Source organism: Perca flavescens, chromosome 9, assembly GCF_004354835.1.
Source record: "Perca flavescens isolate YP-PL-M2 chromosome 9, PFLA_1.0, whole genome shotgun sequence".
NCBI classification, from domain to species: domain Eukaryota; kingdom Metazoa; phylum Chordata; class Actinopteri; order Perciformes; family Percidae; genus Perca; species Perca flavescens.
The window spans coordinates 32,808,837-32,827,756 of record NC_041339.1 but is presented as its reverse complement, the minus strand read 5'-3'; the positions used below and the strand labels follow the sequence as shown (position 1 = coordinate 32,827,756).

The 18,920-nt window shown below is 44.8% G+C and overlaps 1 protein-coding gene across 1 annotated transcript in view; it reads right to left on the bottom strand.

Moving 5' to 3' along the window:
* gmds (GDP-mannose 4,6-dehydratase) overlaps window positions 1-18,920 on the bottom strand; it is a 183,671-nt gene that overhangs the window by 95,372 nt on the left and 69,379 nt on the right. Inside the window, exon 7 of the mRNA XM_028587738.1 lies at window positions 10,484-10,611. Within this exon, the coding sequence (XP_028443539.1) occupies window positions 10,484-10,611 (128 nt within the window). The remainder of the gene's footprint in view (window positions 1-10,483; window positions 10,612-18,920) is intronic.

The following is an 18,920-nucleotide window of genomic DNA, read 5'->3' as shown; positions in this document are numbered from 1 at the left end:
AGAGGTGTGTGTGTGTGTGTGTGTGTGTGTGTGTGTGTGTGTGTGTGTGTGTGTGTGTATAAAAACAATCAAAAATTAATGATATATTGTGATTGATGATTATAGTTATTACTGGCAACAAACATCCAACTGAAAACTAACTGTTGATTCAAGAAACAAAAGGAACATTTAGCATACACGTAATATTGTGATGTAAAATAAATAAAGAAGGTTCCAGTTGTCTTGAAATATGCCTTGCTTTTTGACAAGCAATTACAGCTAACATTTTCACCAGGGAGAGTTTGAATCAATTCTTCTCTCAAAGGAAACATAAGGGTTGAATTTGGGAGGGGGGGATGTCATGTGTTTGAGTATTTATGAAGTACGGGTTGTGACATAACTTCACCTGCATGCAAGCAGCACAGAGAGGAGAAGCAGTCTTGAAACATTAAGTTATTACTTTACAAATATTTTGGGAAGACCATGGACTCCCTTCTGCCTCGAATCCTCCTCTTTTACACCCCTACTCATCCTCCCTCCTGCCCCGACCTGTTAAACCCCCACCAGGGTACTGAGCCCTCCCACTATCTACCCCCTCTGGAGCCATCAGCCCATCCATTTCCCCTGCTCCTTCACCCTCTCCTGCCCTCTTCTCCTCCTGCTGTGCTCCCTCTGTCCAGGTGGGAGGTATGACTCTCTGCTGTGCGTGTCCACACACACACACACACACACACACACACACACACACACACACACACACAAACCTGTCAAACACAGCACTAAACCGCAGGACAACACAGAGGCTGCACTGGAAAATAAACTCTGTGGTCTTTGTTTCCTGTTTTATATCAAGACAACTGAAATAAGCCACATAAATAACGTGCTGTTAAGACGGTGCAGCATGTTTATAACAATAAATCATTCATGTTGAGAAAAATATTGCACAATCACTGGCAGCCTCAGCCTTTATTTTGCGAAAATTGCATTGTAGACTGTTAGGACGGGGTATGAATACGTTTGAATATTCTATACTATAGAAATCTCAAACACCAAGCGGTCGTTGAATGTTTGGCTAGTCTGTGACCTTTGTAAACTCATTCTTTTTTTTTTTTTGTTAAAGAAAAAACTAGGTATTTATATAGTTTGAGTTCTCATTCAGCAGCTCTGTGGATATAGGGGAAACGTTTGGCTTATTTTGTTAAATGAAGAAACATTATATAAAAACATCCTCATATGCTTCCAAGTGAGGTATCTGGGGATTAATTGGTTTTGGTGTCAGAACTTAAACTGTTTTATTGGCAAAGGTAAGGGAAGACTGAACACTGGCTCGGATTTTGTGAGAAATCAACTAAAAAGAAGACCGACTGCTTCACAGCTCAGAGCAGGGATCAATTTCCATGAGCAGAAACATACAACGGTTTCAATTTGATTGGCTCATCTTCCTTTTCTCAGTTTTCAAAACAAATACTCTCAACGGAAAAGTTGAGGCAGGGCAAGTATTACAAAATATTTATCACAGGAAGCAACAGAGTTTATGGGAAAGATGGTGTCAATTTTTTACAACAGTTGTGCTGCAATGTGAATAGATTTTAGTAATTTCTATTTCCTTCTCCTATTCTTATGTCACTTTATGATGTTGTCTTTGTAGTGTTGTAGCCTGTTAGGGAGGAAGAGGTTGCATTTTTTTTTTTTTAGTTTGGATCCATTTGTTCCTGACTTGGAAAATGCAATAACGTTATAAGAGTTCGCCACAGAGTGCTGAATTGCATTTGACTTTGGGGTTGCCTTCCTTTTTTGAATAATGAGCTCCATATATCTGAGCGTCTGCATTGTCTTTCTGTACGTCCGTTTGTCGAGCTGACCGTCAGTCTGTCAATGTTCATAAGTGTTTCTTTGCTTTTTGCAGGACACTGGGGTGCACACTACCCTGCAGGCTTCATATGAAAGCTGAGGACTCTGGTTACACAAGGCGGCGAGGAGAAAAGAGAGAGAAAAACAGATCGGGAGAAGAAGGAGGAGAGCATCTGCTTTCATCCTCAACCCAGCAGGGGAGAGCTTAGGCCTGTCACTCTGAGAGAGACAGCCAGCTGCACGCACACACACACACACTCTCTCTCGGACACACAGTGAACCACAAATAGACGAACACACACATCTGCACACTCATTCCTCAAAAATAAATACACACACACACACACACACACACACACACACACACACACACACACACACACACACACACACACACACACACACACACACACACACACACACACACACACACAGCTTATTTCAACTAGTACATTTACAGAGCATGATGGCTTAACATTACAAAAACATAACGGACTGATAAAGGATATGTGATCCCAGATCAGACTACAACTGGTTGGTGAAGCCTCTAAGGTGTGTCCTTTCCGAATATTGCCTCAACCATAGCCATTTCTTCCACTGGTTCTCAAAAGGTAATTGCTTGTATTTTACGGGTTTTTCCCAATTAAAATAGATTACAGTTCATGCTCATCATCAAGGTAATTAAATACGTAAGGCTCATAGACCTTTTCATAGACCGAAAAATAAACACACACACCCACACTTATTTTCTGCAGTCCCATTACAGCTCATAGGCATGGACGTGTCTCTTGTTTTCACTATTATAAAGATATATTCCTATTTAGGGAATTTAAACATTGAGGAAAAAGCTCATACTGCAAAGTAAAGGTTCTAATGTGTCCAACAAGTTATTTCCAACTTTAAAGGACTTTCAGCTTTTCTTCTCTCCTACAGAAAGACAACCCTCATACCAGAGCCGTCCCAGCTGTCCAGCTGGACCAACCAGCTCTAGTTCGCACTAAAAGACAAAGACAAGAACCATCAGACAGAAAAAGGCACTGGCATGTCTACTATACATTTTTTTATGAATCTCTGGTTCCAATCACTTAAAAATGATTTGCACTCGCTATCAATTCTGCAATAAAACCTTATTAAATCTGACATAAATTTCTATTACAACTTCTAAAAGTTGTTCTTAAACTGGAAGGGGAAGACTATTTTGGTAAAGTATTTTTGTAGGTTTTTAACTTCCAATGTTTTATGGAGTGAAACAGCCTTGAAACAGGAAAATATAGTCATTACTTGTGTCAAATGTAATCATCTTCACTGCCGACTCCTGCAAAGAGGGATAATGAGTGCTAGTTGCTTCATTTTTGATGTATGGTAAGCCAAAAGGATCACAAACTTTGAATGAGACAGCGGTAATGGACAATTCCGCTTCCAACCTGTAGGGGGACCGAAGAGGCGAAGTGTTTTGGTGTTTCTTTAATGGTCAAATTGAGAGCAGCTAAAAGTTTCGCTGTTCAAAAAAATAATAAAGATCTATTCTACAATAAGAAATTATTATGGGCAGATGAAGCAAGTAAAACAAGGCTAATTAAGTTAGAGACTTGATTCAAGAAGTTTTCCGCAGCATTTAAGAATGAGAACCAAAGCACAGAGCAGCGACTGGATGACAAGAAAAATATCTAAAGAAAGAGATCTGACAAAAGAAATCCATCTAGTAGCTGTTCTGGAGCTTTCAAACGTATCGCAATCTCCCTCACCCTGCCCAGTTGTCAGGATATTATATTAAAAAAAGAAATGCAATCACAAAACAGTGTCATTCATGACAACGGTACATTTGAAATGAATCTCAAACTCTGCTTTTTGGTGTTCTGTGTCTATTTGTTCTCTTTAAGTAAAACTGCAGTTTTTATTTTGGTAACCATTTTCAGGTGAAGGCATCATTAAGGCTCAAACATGAATTAAAAGATGCTGTGCTCATAAACTTTATAACCATCAAGGTACAAATATGGACGGTCAAGTTTTAGGGTTGCAAATATGGATGGTCAAGTTTTAGGGTTGCAAATCTGCCATATGTCCATTAGGAACACTGCAATATTGATTTTACTTAAAAAATGAACTCCCTGTTTAACACCGAAGGACTTCCAGCATCCTTCCGACCTTCTGTTGTTCCCTTTACAAACTGTGTTCCAGCCAATATCAGCTTCGATCCAACTATTACAGCCAATCACCGCGAGCTGTACGGCCAAACACTGACTGGGAAGAAACAGAGGGGTAAGAAAGAAAATAAAAGACGTTCCCTGAAAACCCCTGAATCTCAGCCAAAAATGAGGACACCTCCTGGGTCAGGTTTCAGTCTGTAAAGCTGCAAACCCTACCGTGGCCTCCTCACAAAAGCAGTAACCCTAGAATCTCTGCTGCCATGGATCTGTCTGTTATCTGGTCCTCTATTGTTAGAGCAGCAAGAGGGAGTCACTTTTACACAACCTTCCTCCATTAATCTTTCTGCAGCTCTAAATTATCTGGACAGTGAAAACCCTCAGTATAGCTGCTCTATGACTCCCGCTGAACCTCCAGCCCTGTGCCTCTGGTACGATGCCACAGTAAATACTCACCCCGTGTCTGATGATTTAGGATTTGGACTTAGATGGGGCAAGAGTGTCTCCCTGGAGACCTATTTTTAAGTCTCTCACCCAATTCTTTATTCTTATCGTCATATCTCATCACCTCCTACGCCTCTTTCCTGTGTGTTTATCCAAGTGCAACTCTCTGTCTACCTGTGTGTGTGTGTGTGTGTGTGTGTGTGTGTGTGTGTGTGTGTGTGTGTCTCATATTCAAATATGCACAATAAGTACGTCATGCTAAAATCAACAAGTGATTTACATAATCACCCACTTAACGGAAAAACTAAAAAAGCACAACATTTAAAATTAGTCTATCCAGTTGTTATGGCTGTGGTTGAGGTCATATTCAAAAAGGACACACAGAGGCTTCATGAACCAGTTCTAGTCTGATCTGGGATCACATATCCTTTATCAGTCCGTTATGTTTTTGTAATGTTCAGCCATCATGCTCTGTAAATGTACTAGTTGGTGAAATAAGCAGTGTGCGTGTGTGTGTGTGTGTCTGTGTGTGTGTGTGTGTGTGTGTGTGTGTGTGTGTGTGTGTGTGTGTGTGTGTGTGTGTGTGTGAGGTTCAGTGACGTTTTATTGCTGTGAGCCACAGGGGAGGGAAGGGGGTCGGGGGACCCCAGTTTATTAAGCTGCTGTTAGGGCCATGGGTCGAATTTCACCTGCAATTAACGTCACAAAACCTGCACACACAAAAACACACACAGCTGCTGACGTTTACTCATCCTGCTTGTGTGGGATGCCAAGTCAACATGACAGTAGCTTCTGTCACAGCCTCTCTCTCACTAAATGATCTACACTCGTTCGAGCCCCCCTGCAGAGCTCACACACACACCTACACACACACACACACACACACACACACACACACACACCTACACACACACACACACACACACACACACACACACCACACACACACACACACACACACACACACACACACACACACACACACACACACACACACACACACACACACACACACACACACACACACACACACACACACACACACACACACACACACACACACACACACACACACACACACACACACACACACACACACACACACACACACACACACACACACCTCAAGAGATTGCATTATGATTATGCCAGGGTGGGCGTGTTGAGGCAGCAGTGGTTAAGGGGGTGGGGGAGATGTAGTGCGAGTCAGGAGGTTTTGGTGATGAAACCCAATGCGCCCTCTCCTCTGCCCAATTAGCTCCCATTTTAGCTATTTACCACTCCAGCTGTGTTTATTAAAACCTTACAGAGCAGGCTATGGTATTTATCAGCTCCCTGAATCACTGCTGTAAAGATCCCTGCTGTAAAGATCCAGGCATGCAACACACGCTGTGTTGCATGTGTGTGTGTGTGTGTGTGTGTGTGTGTGTGTCTCTCTCTCTCTCTCTCTCTCTCTCTCTCTCTCTCTCTCTCCAAACACAGCAAGGGGACAGCGCCCTCTACAACACAGCACAGTGCACTAGTGAGCCTTTATAAGTTTCAATGCAAATACGCAGCACAGGGCTTTAGTGATTAGTCCATAAATCCGCAAGATAATCAACAGCTAAATCGATAATGAAAATAACCGTTAGATGGAGCCCTGGTTGGAACTGGGCGGTATTCTATCGCCTTGGCTGTGTAGCTACTAGTAAGTAAAATGGACTGAGTTGAATATAACTTGGATAAATTGGTAGAATACCACGATGAACCTCCGATATATTATGTCCTTTTCTGTTTTAACTAGCAAAGAACAATGTACAAAACATGGAGGCTGTCAGGCTCAAACATCCCCCAAAAACTAGCACGTCTTACAGTATGTCTGATCTTCACAGCAAAATATCCAGTGTCCATCTAGTTTAACGCCCTGTCAAAATGTCTTTTAGAAAGATAATGAGGCTCTTTCGCATGCTAAGTCGCACTGGATAAGCGCCTCAGCAGAAAATTCAAAATGTAGACGTACATGTCTAGTTTACTGTACCAAGTCCCGGAGCCTGCCCCCGCTGTCACCTCCCAGGCCAAAAACATGTGATGAATGGCCCAGAACTCTCATCAATCATCTGTGATTGGCCCTGATCTGCGCTGCGATTGGCTAATTAGCCTCATCTGTAACCATTACTGCACAGAGAGGCAGCTGCGGCAGAAAAAAAAAAGGATAAGAAAAATAAAAAGGAGGTGAAAAATTACACCATCAGGGCTGTCCTGTCACCTCGCTGCCTCCCCACAATGCCAGGAATCAGACAGCTAACGCCACACAGGGGCAACCACACACACACCACACACACGCACCTTAAGACTGCAAGGAAACACCTTTCAAAGCCCAGAATTTCACAGGTAATTATATTTTGAAAATAAATATGCGAACAAGACAAGAGCAGGGAGGAGGGGTTGTCAAGACTGTGTGTCAGCAGGTCAGCCACATCTCATCTGGCAACAGTTTATGGTCCGCTACAGCAGCGAGAACAGCAACGCCAGCTCCAGTCAAGGGAAATATAAGAGCTGGTTATTAGATGTCAGCGGGAAATATCTTGTAACTGGGTGGTAACTGCTCGCCAGACTAGAGGGAGCGACAGCTTGCCTTGGTGGAGCAATGGTCTAGTGACGCAGCTTTTCAGAAGTACAAAAGACCAAAAAGTAAAAAGGTTAAGAGGCGGGAGGAACATGAAGAATAAAAAACACAAGGCCGGGGAGGAAACAGACAAAAAGACAGAGAGAAAGTGAGGCAGGATGGAGCCCGAGGGGAGAGAGAGGGCCAAAACCACCAGGCCGACTTCTGCTCCCTCTCAGCCAGCCCTCTTCTCTGCACAGGAAATGGCTCTCTGCAGCCAGAAGGGGAGGAGGTAGGCAAGGGGCTCCAAACAGCTGTACCCACCACGGGCCAACTCAGAGTGGGGGCACAGGCTGAGAGGAGAGGAAGGAGTAGGGAGGAGGCCAGTCCTTGGTAAAGATGGACGACTCTTTATCTACTCTGATAGAGTCTTTAGTGAGGGATTGGTGCAGGTTTCCTTTTCTCAAAAATGTGTTCTGTATCGCCAAATCCCAGCTAACCGCACTCAAACAAAATAGACTCAGCCAAATGTTTCAAACGGCATCACCGATCTGTAAAGGTCCAAAGCTTAACCCCTTTGAGGAAAATGAGATCAGGAGGTTTTAAATTATTTCATCTGCCGATTTTAAACTAAAGCGTTCAGCTCCCGGCATCTATTCCATAATACCATAATAATAATAATAAAAGGACTCCATTGAGAGTAGCTGGGCAGCTCCAGGTCTGTCTGCCTGCCTGGGACAGACACCCGATACCTGGCTGAGACGATGCCCAGCCAGCCGCACGCCTTCAGACGTCGTTAGAACAGACACACAGCACGCCCCTCCTGCCACCCGCAATCCATCCACAGCCAATTACAAGCAATTTCCCTGTCCTGGGTGGGGTGAGGAGAGGGAGAGAGAGAGAGAGCGAGGGAGGAAAAGCAGTTGTCAGCCTAAAGCAGACACACATGGTTCTGTTTACAAATTGCCAGTTGTTTGGCTTTGCCATGGTAATACAGTGCTAATGCTGGCTGGACAGATATTTCAAAGTGAGACTGAGAGAGGGGGCCGTGGGGACAGTCGCGGCCTTTGATGGTCTGCAGGGCGGGGTGAACTTTCAGCTGGAGAGATGGTTCATTTATGCATAATGTACAAACGTCCCACAAACAGGCATCTGTTTCCCTCATGCCTTCATCTCTTCCCCCCACCCCCTCCTCCTCCACATCAGTTCCCCTGAAGCACCTTGGGCTTCTGTTTGGCTTCCCGAGATCCGCCTTACCGAAACTGGAGACACACAATGAGGAGGTGCCTGATTCACCAGAACTGGAATGTCGGCCGTCCCCACAGGAAACCTGGGGCGTCTCAAGCCAGGGTGCCCTGGACAGGCGAGTGCACACACACACATAAATCCAGAAGCACAGGGTTGAACGTACAACACGTAAGTACACTTACTGGTCAGTTAGACTAACATAACAAGATTCTGAATGTGACCCAACAAGAATTATGCTTGTACAAGAACAAAAACCCAGTCATGTTGTTTAACATGGTAGCTAAGTGGGCAGAGGTTCTGGATGTTGTTTTGCCTCAACTTCAAATTAGATTTAAAACTTAGTTTTTGATGACAACATCAATATTTCTCAAACTAGTTTACTATACTACAGTTGGGATGAAGAAGACAGCAGCCAGAGGTACAGGTCAGCGCTACAGTTTACGCAATTTTGGGCACTTGCGCGGTGATCAGGAAGCTCAGTCTAGTGATTTGTACGTAGTTTTTGTTGTCCACGGTTTACAATTATTTGCACTCATAATTCATCAAGGAGAGTTTAATGGCAATCAAACAAAAGATGTGCTCACATCAGAGCCTGAGGCAGAACTTTGCCTCACTTTATTCCCGCCAAAGTAACTGCTGGACTGTTTGAGCAGTCCAAGTTTATCAACCACAAACAGCCAAACAGTGACTGTACGGACGTTGGCTGTAGCCAACTAGCAACACGCTGTCCATGCGTAGAGAGAGTCTCTGTGTGAAAGCTCAGACTGATCTCACAACCTAAAACTCATTTCTCTGAAGCAGAGTCATGCAGGAACATTATCAACTCACACAAGGGCATGTCTTCGCTGGGAATCAGAGTCTAGTCATGCCCGCTTGGGTTTTTCCATCAACTTTGTATGCAATTGTGCTGCCTATAAAATTAACTTTTTTTTTTTTCCTTCTTTCTTTTATAGAGGTGGTGCTGTGTCTGAGAAAAATGAAATGGGCTTTTACTTCCAAGATCATCAAGATATTAACAATACATTATTATAAATACCATCCATTATTTTGTCAGATGTGAATCCATTCGTGCGACAGCGAAATACCACCCCACAAACAGTTTCTTATTCAAAAACAACAAACCTTTGGTGATTCCATTTTACCAAACCCGATTCAAGTCCATCAGCCTACCACAGGAGGCGAATATTATTCAGTGTGGTTACAATCGGACATGACTGATCTGAAGTCTTCCCGTATCAGGCGGTGACCGCTTTAGTGACGCCACGTACGCCTCCGTGACCGGCCTTAACAGCGTGAGCCACCGCTTCACTACCATCCGGCTCTGACGCAGTGACCCCACACTGCGATCTGCAGTTAAAGCGAGGTCCCCCACCGTAACCTCCTCACCCCCACTCCCATCTCAAAGAGCGCCCCCCGCCACCTCCGCCACCATCACCTCCTAATAATAACACTGTCCGCAGTGAGGGGGTCTGCTGTCAGACATGGCAACCCGTCGAGTCTTTCATCTCAACAGCCACACACACACACACGTGTTCCAACCTTAACCTATCACACACACATAGGAATGTGCACACACACACACACACACACACACACACACACACACACACACACACACACACACACACACACACACACACACACACACACACACACACACACACACACACACACACACACACACACACACACACACACACACACACACACGGGGGGAGAAAAACACACAAATTCAGACACACTGAGGTCCGTATGCTCCTGGACGTGGCGATCCCACTGTTCGTTTCATCTCCCCACTCCTTTCTCTGCTTGCTGCTGGCACCATTACGTTAACACAAACACCATATTTCTGTCATCGTCCCCAGGACACAGCGTTCCCTTAATATCTCTCTTTCTTCTGCGGGCGCTCGGGGAATGGCAATGGGGGCCTGAAGGGATCTGGGACATGGGTGAGTTGTGGGAAACCAGAGTGCAGTCTGTGGCCTCACAGCATGAAGCCCTCTCTCACTCCTCCTGCTCCCCCCTCTCTTTCTCTATCTCCGTTTCTCTTTTGGCAGAGAATCATAGGAGGCTTCATGCAGATCGCATATTGCGGCCTCAAATGATCTGGGAAAACATGCCCTGTTAATGCTATGTGCACATCTGAACCCTGTTCAACTCTGAGGCGGTGCACGCACAGTTTGTGTCCATTTCTCTGGGCTTGTGTGTAGTTATGGTTGTGTGTGTGTTTTACCTCCACATAGTCTTTGGCGTGGCCCCAGTCCCTCTTGGAGTCCAGGTTGCCCAGGCTGAAGCTCTCCAGTTGACCGAGGTGAATCTTTGCCACAGAACGGCTGATCTTACGCGTCACAAAGTTTGAACCTAAAAACACATACATTAAAAATGCGTTGTTGGCATCTTCTGAATTCAAATCACAGTTTACATTAGATATAAATATTACAGGTTTAGCTCGGTCCAACACACACAAACACAGATAGTCAGAAACCGAGACACAAAGAGTAGATAAGTGAGATCCAGGCCTCCTCATGGAAGAATTTAGAGAGCTTTACCAAGCTTCTACATCACACACACACACACACACAGAGAGAGAGAGAGAGAGACAGCCTTCCAAACCTCCACTACTGCTCCAACTCCTCTATAGCCAAAGCAAAAATCCACCCCGAGTCAAATCAATTCGTTACCACCTCACATTACAGCCACTAGATCATTTTAGATTCCTTCTCTCTCATTTTCCTCTCTAATTCCCTGTTTCAGTGTCAAATCTGGGCTGGATCCCAAGACAAATCTCAGAGCATCAGTCTGTCTACACCAAAAAAAGGTACAGGGAAGTGCCACAAAAAAAAGAAAAGAAATGACAACCAAACAGGACCACCCTAGCTCTGCCGGCGCAGCATCCAGTCCAGCATCACCGCATCGTCAGCCGATTCATCTGCCAGATCACACAGCGGTGCTCCTCATTCCGAGCAGACACACGTGGCGATATTATCTGCAGGAAATGAGCTCCTAATGACTATTTCTGTGCCACTAAAAGGGTTAGAGAAGTTTTTAGGGTGCTTTTGGCGGGACACTGATGGCCGGTGTCGTGTTCTCTGTTCCTGCCGCGGGGGGAAAGATGCCGCAGAGAGCCTGCGAATAAATGCACCAGTCCTCCAACCCAAACACAGCATTATACCGATGGAAATCAACACTAAATATTGGTGTCTAATATTGCCACCATCTTAGTGGAAACAGCTTATTAGAGTTTTAACTCTGGCTCGGCTCTTCGGTCTCGTTTTCAAAAGCTAAAATGGCAGATATGTGGGAATATGTGAAAGTCTAATTTCAAAGGAAAGCTTGAAGCTTGCATCAAAGAGTTGGCTATTTTTAGCCCACACAACATCTCCGCTGTACATAAATCTCCCACAACCTTGCGTGAACCTTTTCGAGACCTCTTAAGCGTGACTCAATGCTGTTTTTTAAACTCATCCCGTCTGAGCTGAACGTTGCCTTTTAGCGCTGCGCCCATCCAGTCCAGAATACCGCGGCTCTGTCTCGACACTGTATCACGGTTGCCCTGACATGGAGCAGAGCCTCCATTTAGACACAGGAAAATCCCATGAACCCAACCATGCGAATGCACCAAATTTGTAGTAATTATTTCATAGGAAAGCGACAGCCCTGGGCAGGCTGAGCAAAAACAGACCAGAGAAGGTTAGACACGCTTATTTGAGAAAATACAGCATGTTGTGTGTTGGTAGCAGCATGGCCCCCCTGAGTCCACGCTGCTCTGTCGCCATGCTGGAGTTTAATAAGGTTGAAATGAGGCTCGAGGCAGTCTTTGGACTTTCTCTGGATTCAAAATGCAAACATAAATCTATGAAGTCTGAACTCCGAACCCATCTATTATTCAGAATTCTGTGAATCAATATTATTGACAAGTTTCTCAGGAAATAGCATGTGCCTACAGAGTGTGGATACACTGTGGATGGATGGAAACCCCCTCCAATGTCAGTCCTGTCCTGTCTTTGCATGATAGCCTCATCTGGCCCCAGGGACGTTCTCCAAATTGGCACGTCATCTGTTCTGGCAGGTACCACTGCTCCCCCTAACTACAGTCAAATGTTAAGCAACAATTATTCATCTGACACATGCATGATTGTCAGCTTTGCTCTCATCCATATCAGCAGGCACATCACAGGGTCAGGGATAGTTACCATGCAGCTACACACACACACACACACACACACACACACACACACACACACACACACACACACACACACACACACACACACACACACACACACACACACACACACACACACACATCACACACACACACACACACACACACACACACACACACACACACACACACACACACACACACACACACACACACACACACACACACACACAACACGTCATCTATCTGGTGCTCAAGCGATTAAGCAATTAATCAATGGACAGAAACTTAATCGACAACTATTTAAAAAGGGGAACTCCACAGATTTTACATCAATTAAATAGTCATGGGGAATTAATACTGCTCAGCCAGAAACAGCTGTATAATGTTTTCTGTGGCTCAGGAGGAACTGAGAAAGCCACCCCTTGTGATGTCACCAGGGTTACATTATCTTAGCTCGGGCTTTGTAACGGAGAGCCACTTTTATAGACATGGGGTTTTTAAACCATGCAAGGAGGTTTTATGAAAAGATGCTTTGTAGTTGCATTTTAGGAGGTGAAGAATACAGTGTTTTGTGATATTTGCCCATGTTAGGGACAAGAAGATATTTTTGCAGCTTTGATTTTCACTGTTTGAGTCTGGTTTCCCTCTTAAATTTGGTGCTTTAAACATTGCAACATGAGTAACTTCTATTTAAAGCCTTCTTTTTTTGTACTATGTCTTTGCACTTGCATTGTGTCCATAACTTCAGCACACAGTTCATTTTTTGCTATGAACAATTTTTGCTCTCTTTTATTTTTCCATTTGTTTCTCTATTTTAGGTAGTAAATTAAAAACTAATAATACAAGCATGCAATTTTATAATGTCACCCTGGGTTCAGGAAACTTGTGATGGACCGTTGCAAAAATGTACATTTCTGGATCAAAAGATGAATCAATAGGTTACACAATAATTCATTTTTCATTAGTTGTAGCTCTATAGAATATATTGCATATTAGGACCCAGTGAGGTGAGGCAATGTAACAAGAGCCCAGACTGGTAACTACAGTAAATTGGAAGGCAGATGTTTGACTTGATCCAACATCCAAGGGAAACTCGGGTTTGCAGGTTAAACACAGGTTGTCAAAACTCTGCAGAGCCGCATAAAAAAAAGCCTCCTAAAAAGGTGGCAGAGGGATACAGTGTAGCACAGTACACCCAATCAGTAATAAAGTCCATTATTTCCCCCCAAGCACACCTGTAGTCCCCTTGTAAAGCTCACACCTCTGTTTGGAATGGCTCTGCTCCCTGCCTGCTCTAATTGGTGCGGTGTTGACCAGAGCGTGGGCCTAATGGACCGGCATGCCTGGCTGCGGACAAAGCCTGCTCTGTTACTGGCCCGGGTGTTAATGTGTTTCCTTTACTGGCAGCGGCACCGCAGGACAGCCAGGAGGAGGGGGTGGAGGGGAGCCAGAGGGGGCCAACATGAGGTTTCAAGCCCAAAACGGGGCAGCGTTGGCCGTTTAACCTTGCCCGCGGCCCGGCGGAAAGTCTAATAAAACCATGGGCCGTGAAAACTGAGCAGACAGCAAAACCCATGCCAGAAATGGACACTCAATCTCTTTCTCTCTCTTTCATTCTCACCTAACCGTTTCTTTTCTCTTTTTTTCCATCATTTCTTTTTATTTTTTGGCAAGCGAAGCAACAGGAAAAACGTAAGACACAGGCTTCGTTGGCACAGCTGTGCTGAAGCATGGGGAGAAAAAAGGAGGAGGAGGAGGGTGAGGAGAAATGTGCGGAGATGTCTCCCATCCAGAGCCAGGCCATGTGGGCCCAGACAGGATGGGGACGGGAGCTGTCAGCTGGGGGCTCTGGTGTGGGCGAGTCAGGGAGGGGACTGTGGGTTTGAGGGGATTTTGGCTCAACTGGCCTTAGTTACTCAACAGATTCTGTTGTTAGAACCATGCTGCTAAAGAAAGGTGACTTATGAAGTCTGTATCCAAACTGTGTGACGGCCCAGCCCTTACTGTACGCACTCAGACCTCAAGATGTCTGACTCACACTCATCCATATTACGGTCTGAGGGTGTATTTATGTGCAGTTACTAATTGAGATTCAACCGCAGTGTAATTTATTCAAATCACTCGTCTGTAACATTTATTTTGAAGACTTAATATGTGGTCGTGGCGCAGCCGAATGGCACACCAGCTGGAAAAATGGAGTAAATTCAAGGTTTGAATCATGTCAAAGATTTATCAAGTTGATCTTTAATGTTACATCTGCACAGGTACAACATCTACTTCCTTCCTAAGCCAAGTCTCCTGTTCCAACTTTAGACCTGGCATATGTTTTTCATCACCACGTAAATCTGCTCTAAGGTGATTTGCAGGATGTAACTTAGTTCTCCCTTTTCTTAATAAAAATGTGGAATGATTTGGTAACCCAGACTGCTTTAATGAGCCACATTCTAAAAATAGGACAGTGGGCCGCTTACTTTTGTTTAAAAAAAAAAAAGTTGAACACAAAGACTCATTCCAAGTATTTTCCAGATATTTTGACAGTTGAGTCATTTCTGCCGTGAGCTTGTCTGAACTTGCTACGTTCTGAAGCTGCTAAAGAAAAAAAAATAGCCAAGACGTAATTTTGATTGCCAATAGAAACCCTTGGGTTACCTCGACACAGGGTTTACACACCTGTATTGGAATTCAACCAGAACTTAAAATCTCATCATCCAACTCTGTCTTTTACCAATGGCCTAGGGGAGTGAAAGGCTTTGTGGTAGATTTGAAGTGGAAAATGCAACCCTTACTTCGCATCTCCACCCCCACGTTTCAGGATTTCGGTCGACCCTGTAGCCCTGTTTACATTCAAATCAATGTGTACTCATTTCATACCCATCTTGTTTATCTGCAGTCTGAGTTATGAGCAAAATACCTGACTTGCAGGAGCACTGAGTGATTCTGCAGGAGGAATCTTCCCCTGCTCGGGGATTGGCTAAATTCCACCCCGGCCAAAGACTTGTCAGTGTCTGCCATCACCGTTATTGCACAATTCACGTTCTGACTGATCTCCGGAGCCTTGACGAAGGCATACTATTTGCGCTACATCCAAAAAGAAGTCATGCGCTCAGCTCCGCCAACACAGCATCTATTCACACCTGACAAGACTGCTGCCCTCGCTCCAAGCTGACTCAAATGACAGGGAAGTTACAGAGAGAAAGAAATGTGATGTGAGGAGGGTTGGAATGGGGTGGGGGGGAGGGTTGCGAAGACAAAAGTAAGTCACTTCTTTTTTCCACTGGGTGTGATGCAAGAAAATGGATGGACGGCACAGGGTGTGCAAAGGTGTGGGGAAAGAAAGGGAGGGTGTGGTGAAAGAGAGGGGAGTAGATCATACATGTTTTTCTTGAGCTCCAACGCTGACAGCACCACCTCCACATTGCAGAACCGAGAGCGCTCGAGACAAAGTGTTTCACCCTAGTATCGAAAACAAAGATGTAATTGTGTCTGGCAGCATCCCAGTTTGACTCAACCAAATAAGCGTATAGCGAAACGTTTTGGGGTTCGACTGTCCTCTGAGAGCAACTGGCAAAGGTTGAGAGAGGCGACGGGGAGCCCTCGACTCGCGGTACAATTAGCGCTGCTCAAAGTGCGCACTCAGTCAACAAGATTCTTGGATACCATGGTGATCTGAGACAACAAACACAGATTTGAGGGCGGCAATGGGGATGAGTGAAGGTTGATACCTAAACGACCACGTGACAGGTCTAAAACCAAGGTAGGCTGAGGCGCAGGGAAGCACATTTTTTGGGCCACGTGCCACAAGGTGGTGGAAGGCGTGGAGGGAAGTAGAGAACTCCGTCGTCAGCTCTGCTTTGGGGCGTCAGATGCCGCTCTTCACCTGGCCACAGTTCAGCTAATGTTTGGACTGCTCTCACTCAGCCTTTTCTCATTCCCGACGAAACGAAAGACCAAAAAACTAAAAGTGCAGAGTTCCTTCTTACGAGATCATTTCAAATCCCCTCGACGCCCCCCTGACCGAGTCATTCCTATTTGAAGATTTCCTTAGAAAATAACCTCTCCAATAAATGGAAAACATATCCTCTTACAAATCTATCATGCGATCTGACCTTTTGGGCTCAACCTCAACGAAAGCAGAAAGATGAATCCGAGGCATGTAGCGGCTCAGCGGCTGTATGTGTGAGTATTTGAGGGGCAGCATTGAATTTGGCAATGCTATTCTAACTTCCCCAATGCTAACTGGTCTTCTCTCCTAACATAACCGTATATTATTCTATACTGCCAAGCGTGAACCACAGAGCTCTCAGGGTGGAGAGATGGATGGGACTTCCCCAAATAAACCAGGGGATTAGCCTACAACTGGAGCTGGTCAGTAGCAGCAACAGTGGACACACACACACACACACACACACACACACACACACACACACACACACACACACACACACACACACACACACACACACACACACACACACACACACACACACACACACACACACACACACACACACACACACACACACACACAAAAACATATTACTGTGCTGATTTACGACACAGACTTAGATCAACACACTGCTGATAACTATAAATTAAGCTTGGGTTTTGTCTTTTACTGTGAAAATGAGATTTTTGGGGACTATGAGGTGCTGTATGTTTGTTCAACATGACGACCAAATAAATATATGAACCGGTTATTTGCACAGGTTTCAGTGCTGATCATTCGTGTGTGGAGTACTGCACTGTGTCTCATATGTCAAAGCAATATGGAGTCTATTTAGCACCCCTGCTAACGTTAATCCCCCTCTCCAGAGTCAGGGAGAGGGCTATTTGTTATGGCTAACAACTAAGCTAACCAGACAGGAGCTAGCCGCGGTGTGAACCGGCCGACAGATGCAGGCTTCTGTTTGCTTTGCTTCACGCTGGATTTCCACCGGGATATTTTTCTCCCCGACTGTCCGATTCGGACCTTTCGCTGCAGAGCGATGGCGATTGGCTGTTTATTGGTTGAACGGTCAGGTGTTTATGAGAACTATAAGAGAAACCAGAAGTGCATTCCTGCTGGGATTAAGTCATCCTGGGCTCTGTACGAGACAGAGCTCCTTGTTGAATCCTACAGAGGGACAGTGAGTCTGAGGGGAAACTGGTGTTAAGCTTCGCTTTCCCCTCCCCAGCCATTCCCAGCAGCCACCAGACCGTGCTATATGACCCATCACACCACGCCACGCCACACTGCGCCACGGACACGATTGGTCCCTGGTACTGGTCACTTTGGCAGTCGCCTTTAGAGCAAGACTCGGTGAGTTTGTTGTTGAATAGAAAAAACTCCCTCATAAAAGGCAAACATCGATTTGTTTCTCAAACAGAGGCACACGTGGCCACTGGCACTCTGGGGCAATGACGTCACAGCTTTTCCTGTGTGGGACGGGGGCGCGGGAGAGTGGTGATGTCAGCGCCACTGACACTGACATCATGGATTTCCTGCCGCATTAGTGACTAATTATCCAGGAGTGCAAGTGGTGCATAAAAGCACAGTAGGGGCAGGTAATAATAAGCAACGCTTTATCTCTCTGTACCACAAGTGCGTTAACACGTAGGCACAAAAACTACTGAACGGAGATGTTCAGGGTGTGGCGGAGGAGAAATGTAAAGGTCTCTGGTTCCAGTGATCTGCATTATGTACCACTAGCTTCTTAACGGATGTCATTATTTTGGTGTTTTGTTAAGCAATTTCAGTGAAGTCACTTGGTAATCAAAGAGAACAACCAGTAGTATGAATGTATTGATTTTAATGTTATATATATTTAGTGTTATTGGTGTAGTTTAGACAATTTTTAGCGTTAAAGACAATTTTAGTTTCTGTTAACTGTTAACTAGTTAACAATCATCATAACTGCTGAGTTTATTTATTCATTAACTTTGATTTCACTAGAAAGATCTATATTGTGTCCCAATACCACACTGTACCCTCACATTATAAAGTATATAATCTATACAATGATGTTGTATGCAATGATGTAATATTTAGGTCTATATAAAGTAAATTGATGTTAATCCATTTACGTCTCTTTACTACAATACAGAGAAGTAATATTTTGTACTACCAAAAAACGATGCAAGCTAAAATTGTCATTAACACACTTTCAGTTTATGACTGAACACTATCAGCAACGTTAAATGTATTCATTTTTTGAGGAGTCACTGGAGTCACCATTTCAGTTTCCTGTTCAATCCCCCAATGCAGCATATAACTTTAAAACATAATTCCAACTCAAACTGTGCCACGGGGGTGTTTTGCAGCTCAAAGCATCAACTCCTCCCCTCTAAAGCCCTCCTGTGGGTGCCGAGTGCACGGACAAACGCCCCTTCAGTGCGGCAGCGGCAGGGTCACGACGGGCCCCGGGGGCCTGGGTAAACACTGGCCAATCCAGCCAACACAAGCGCCACACTGGGTTGTGCAATACAGCAGTGGGACATCTGGCCACATCACAGCACAGCCTTC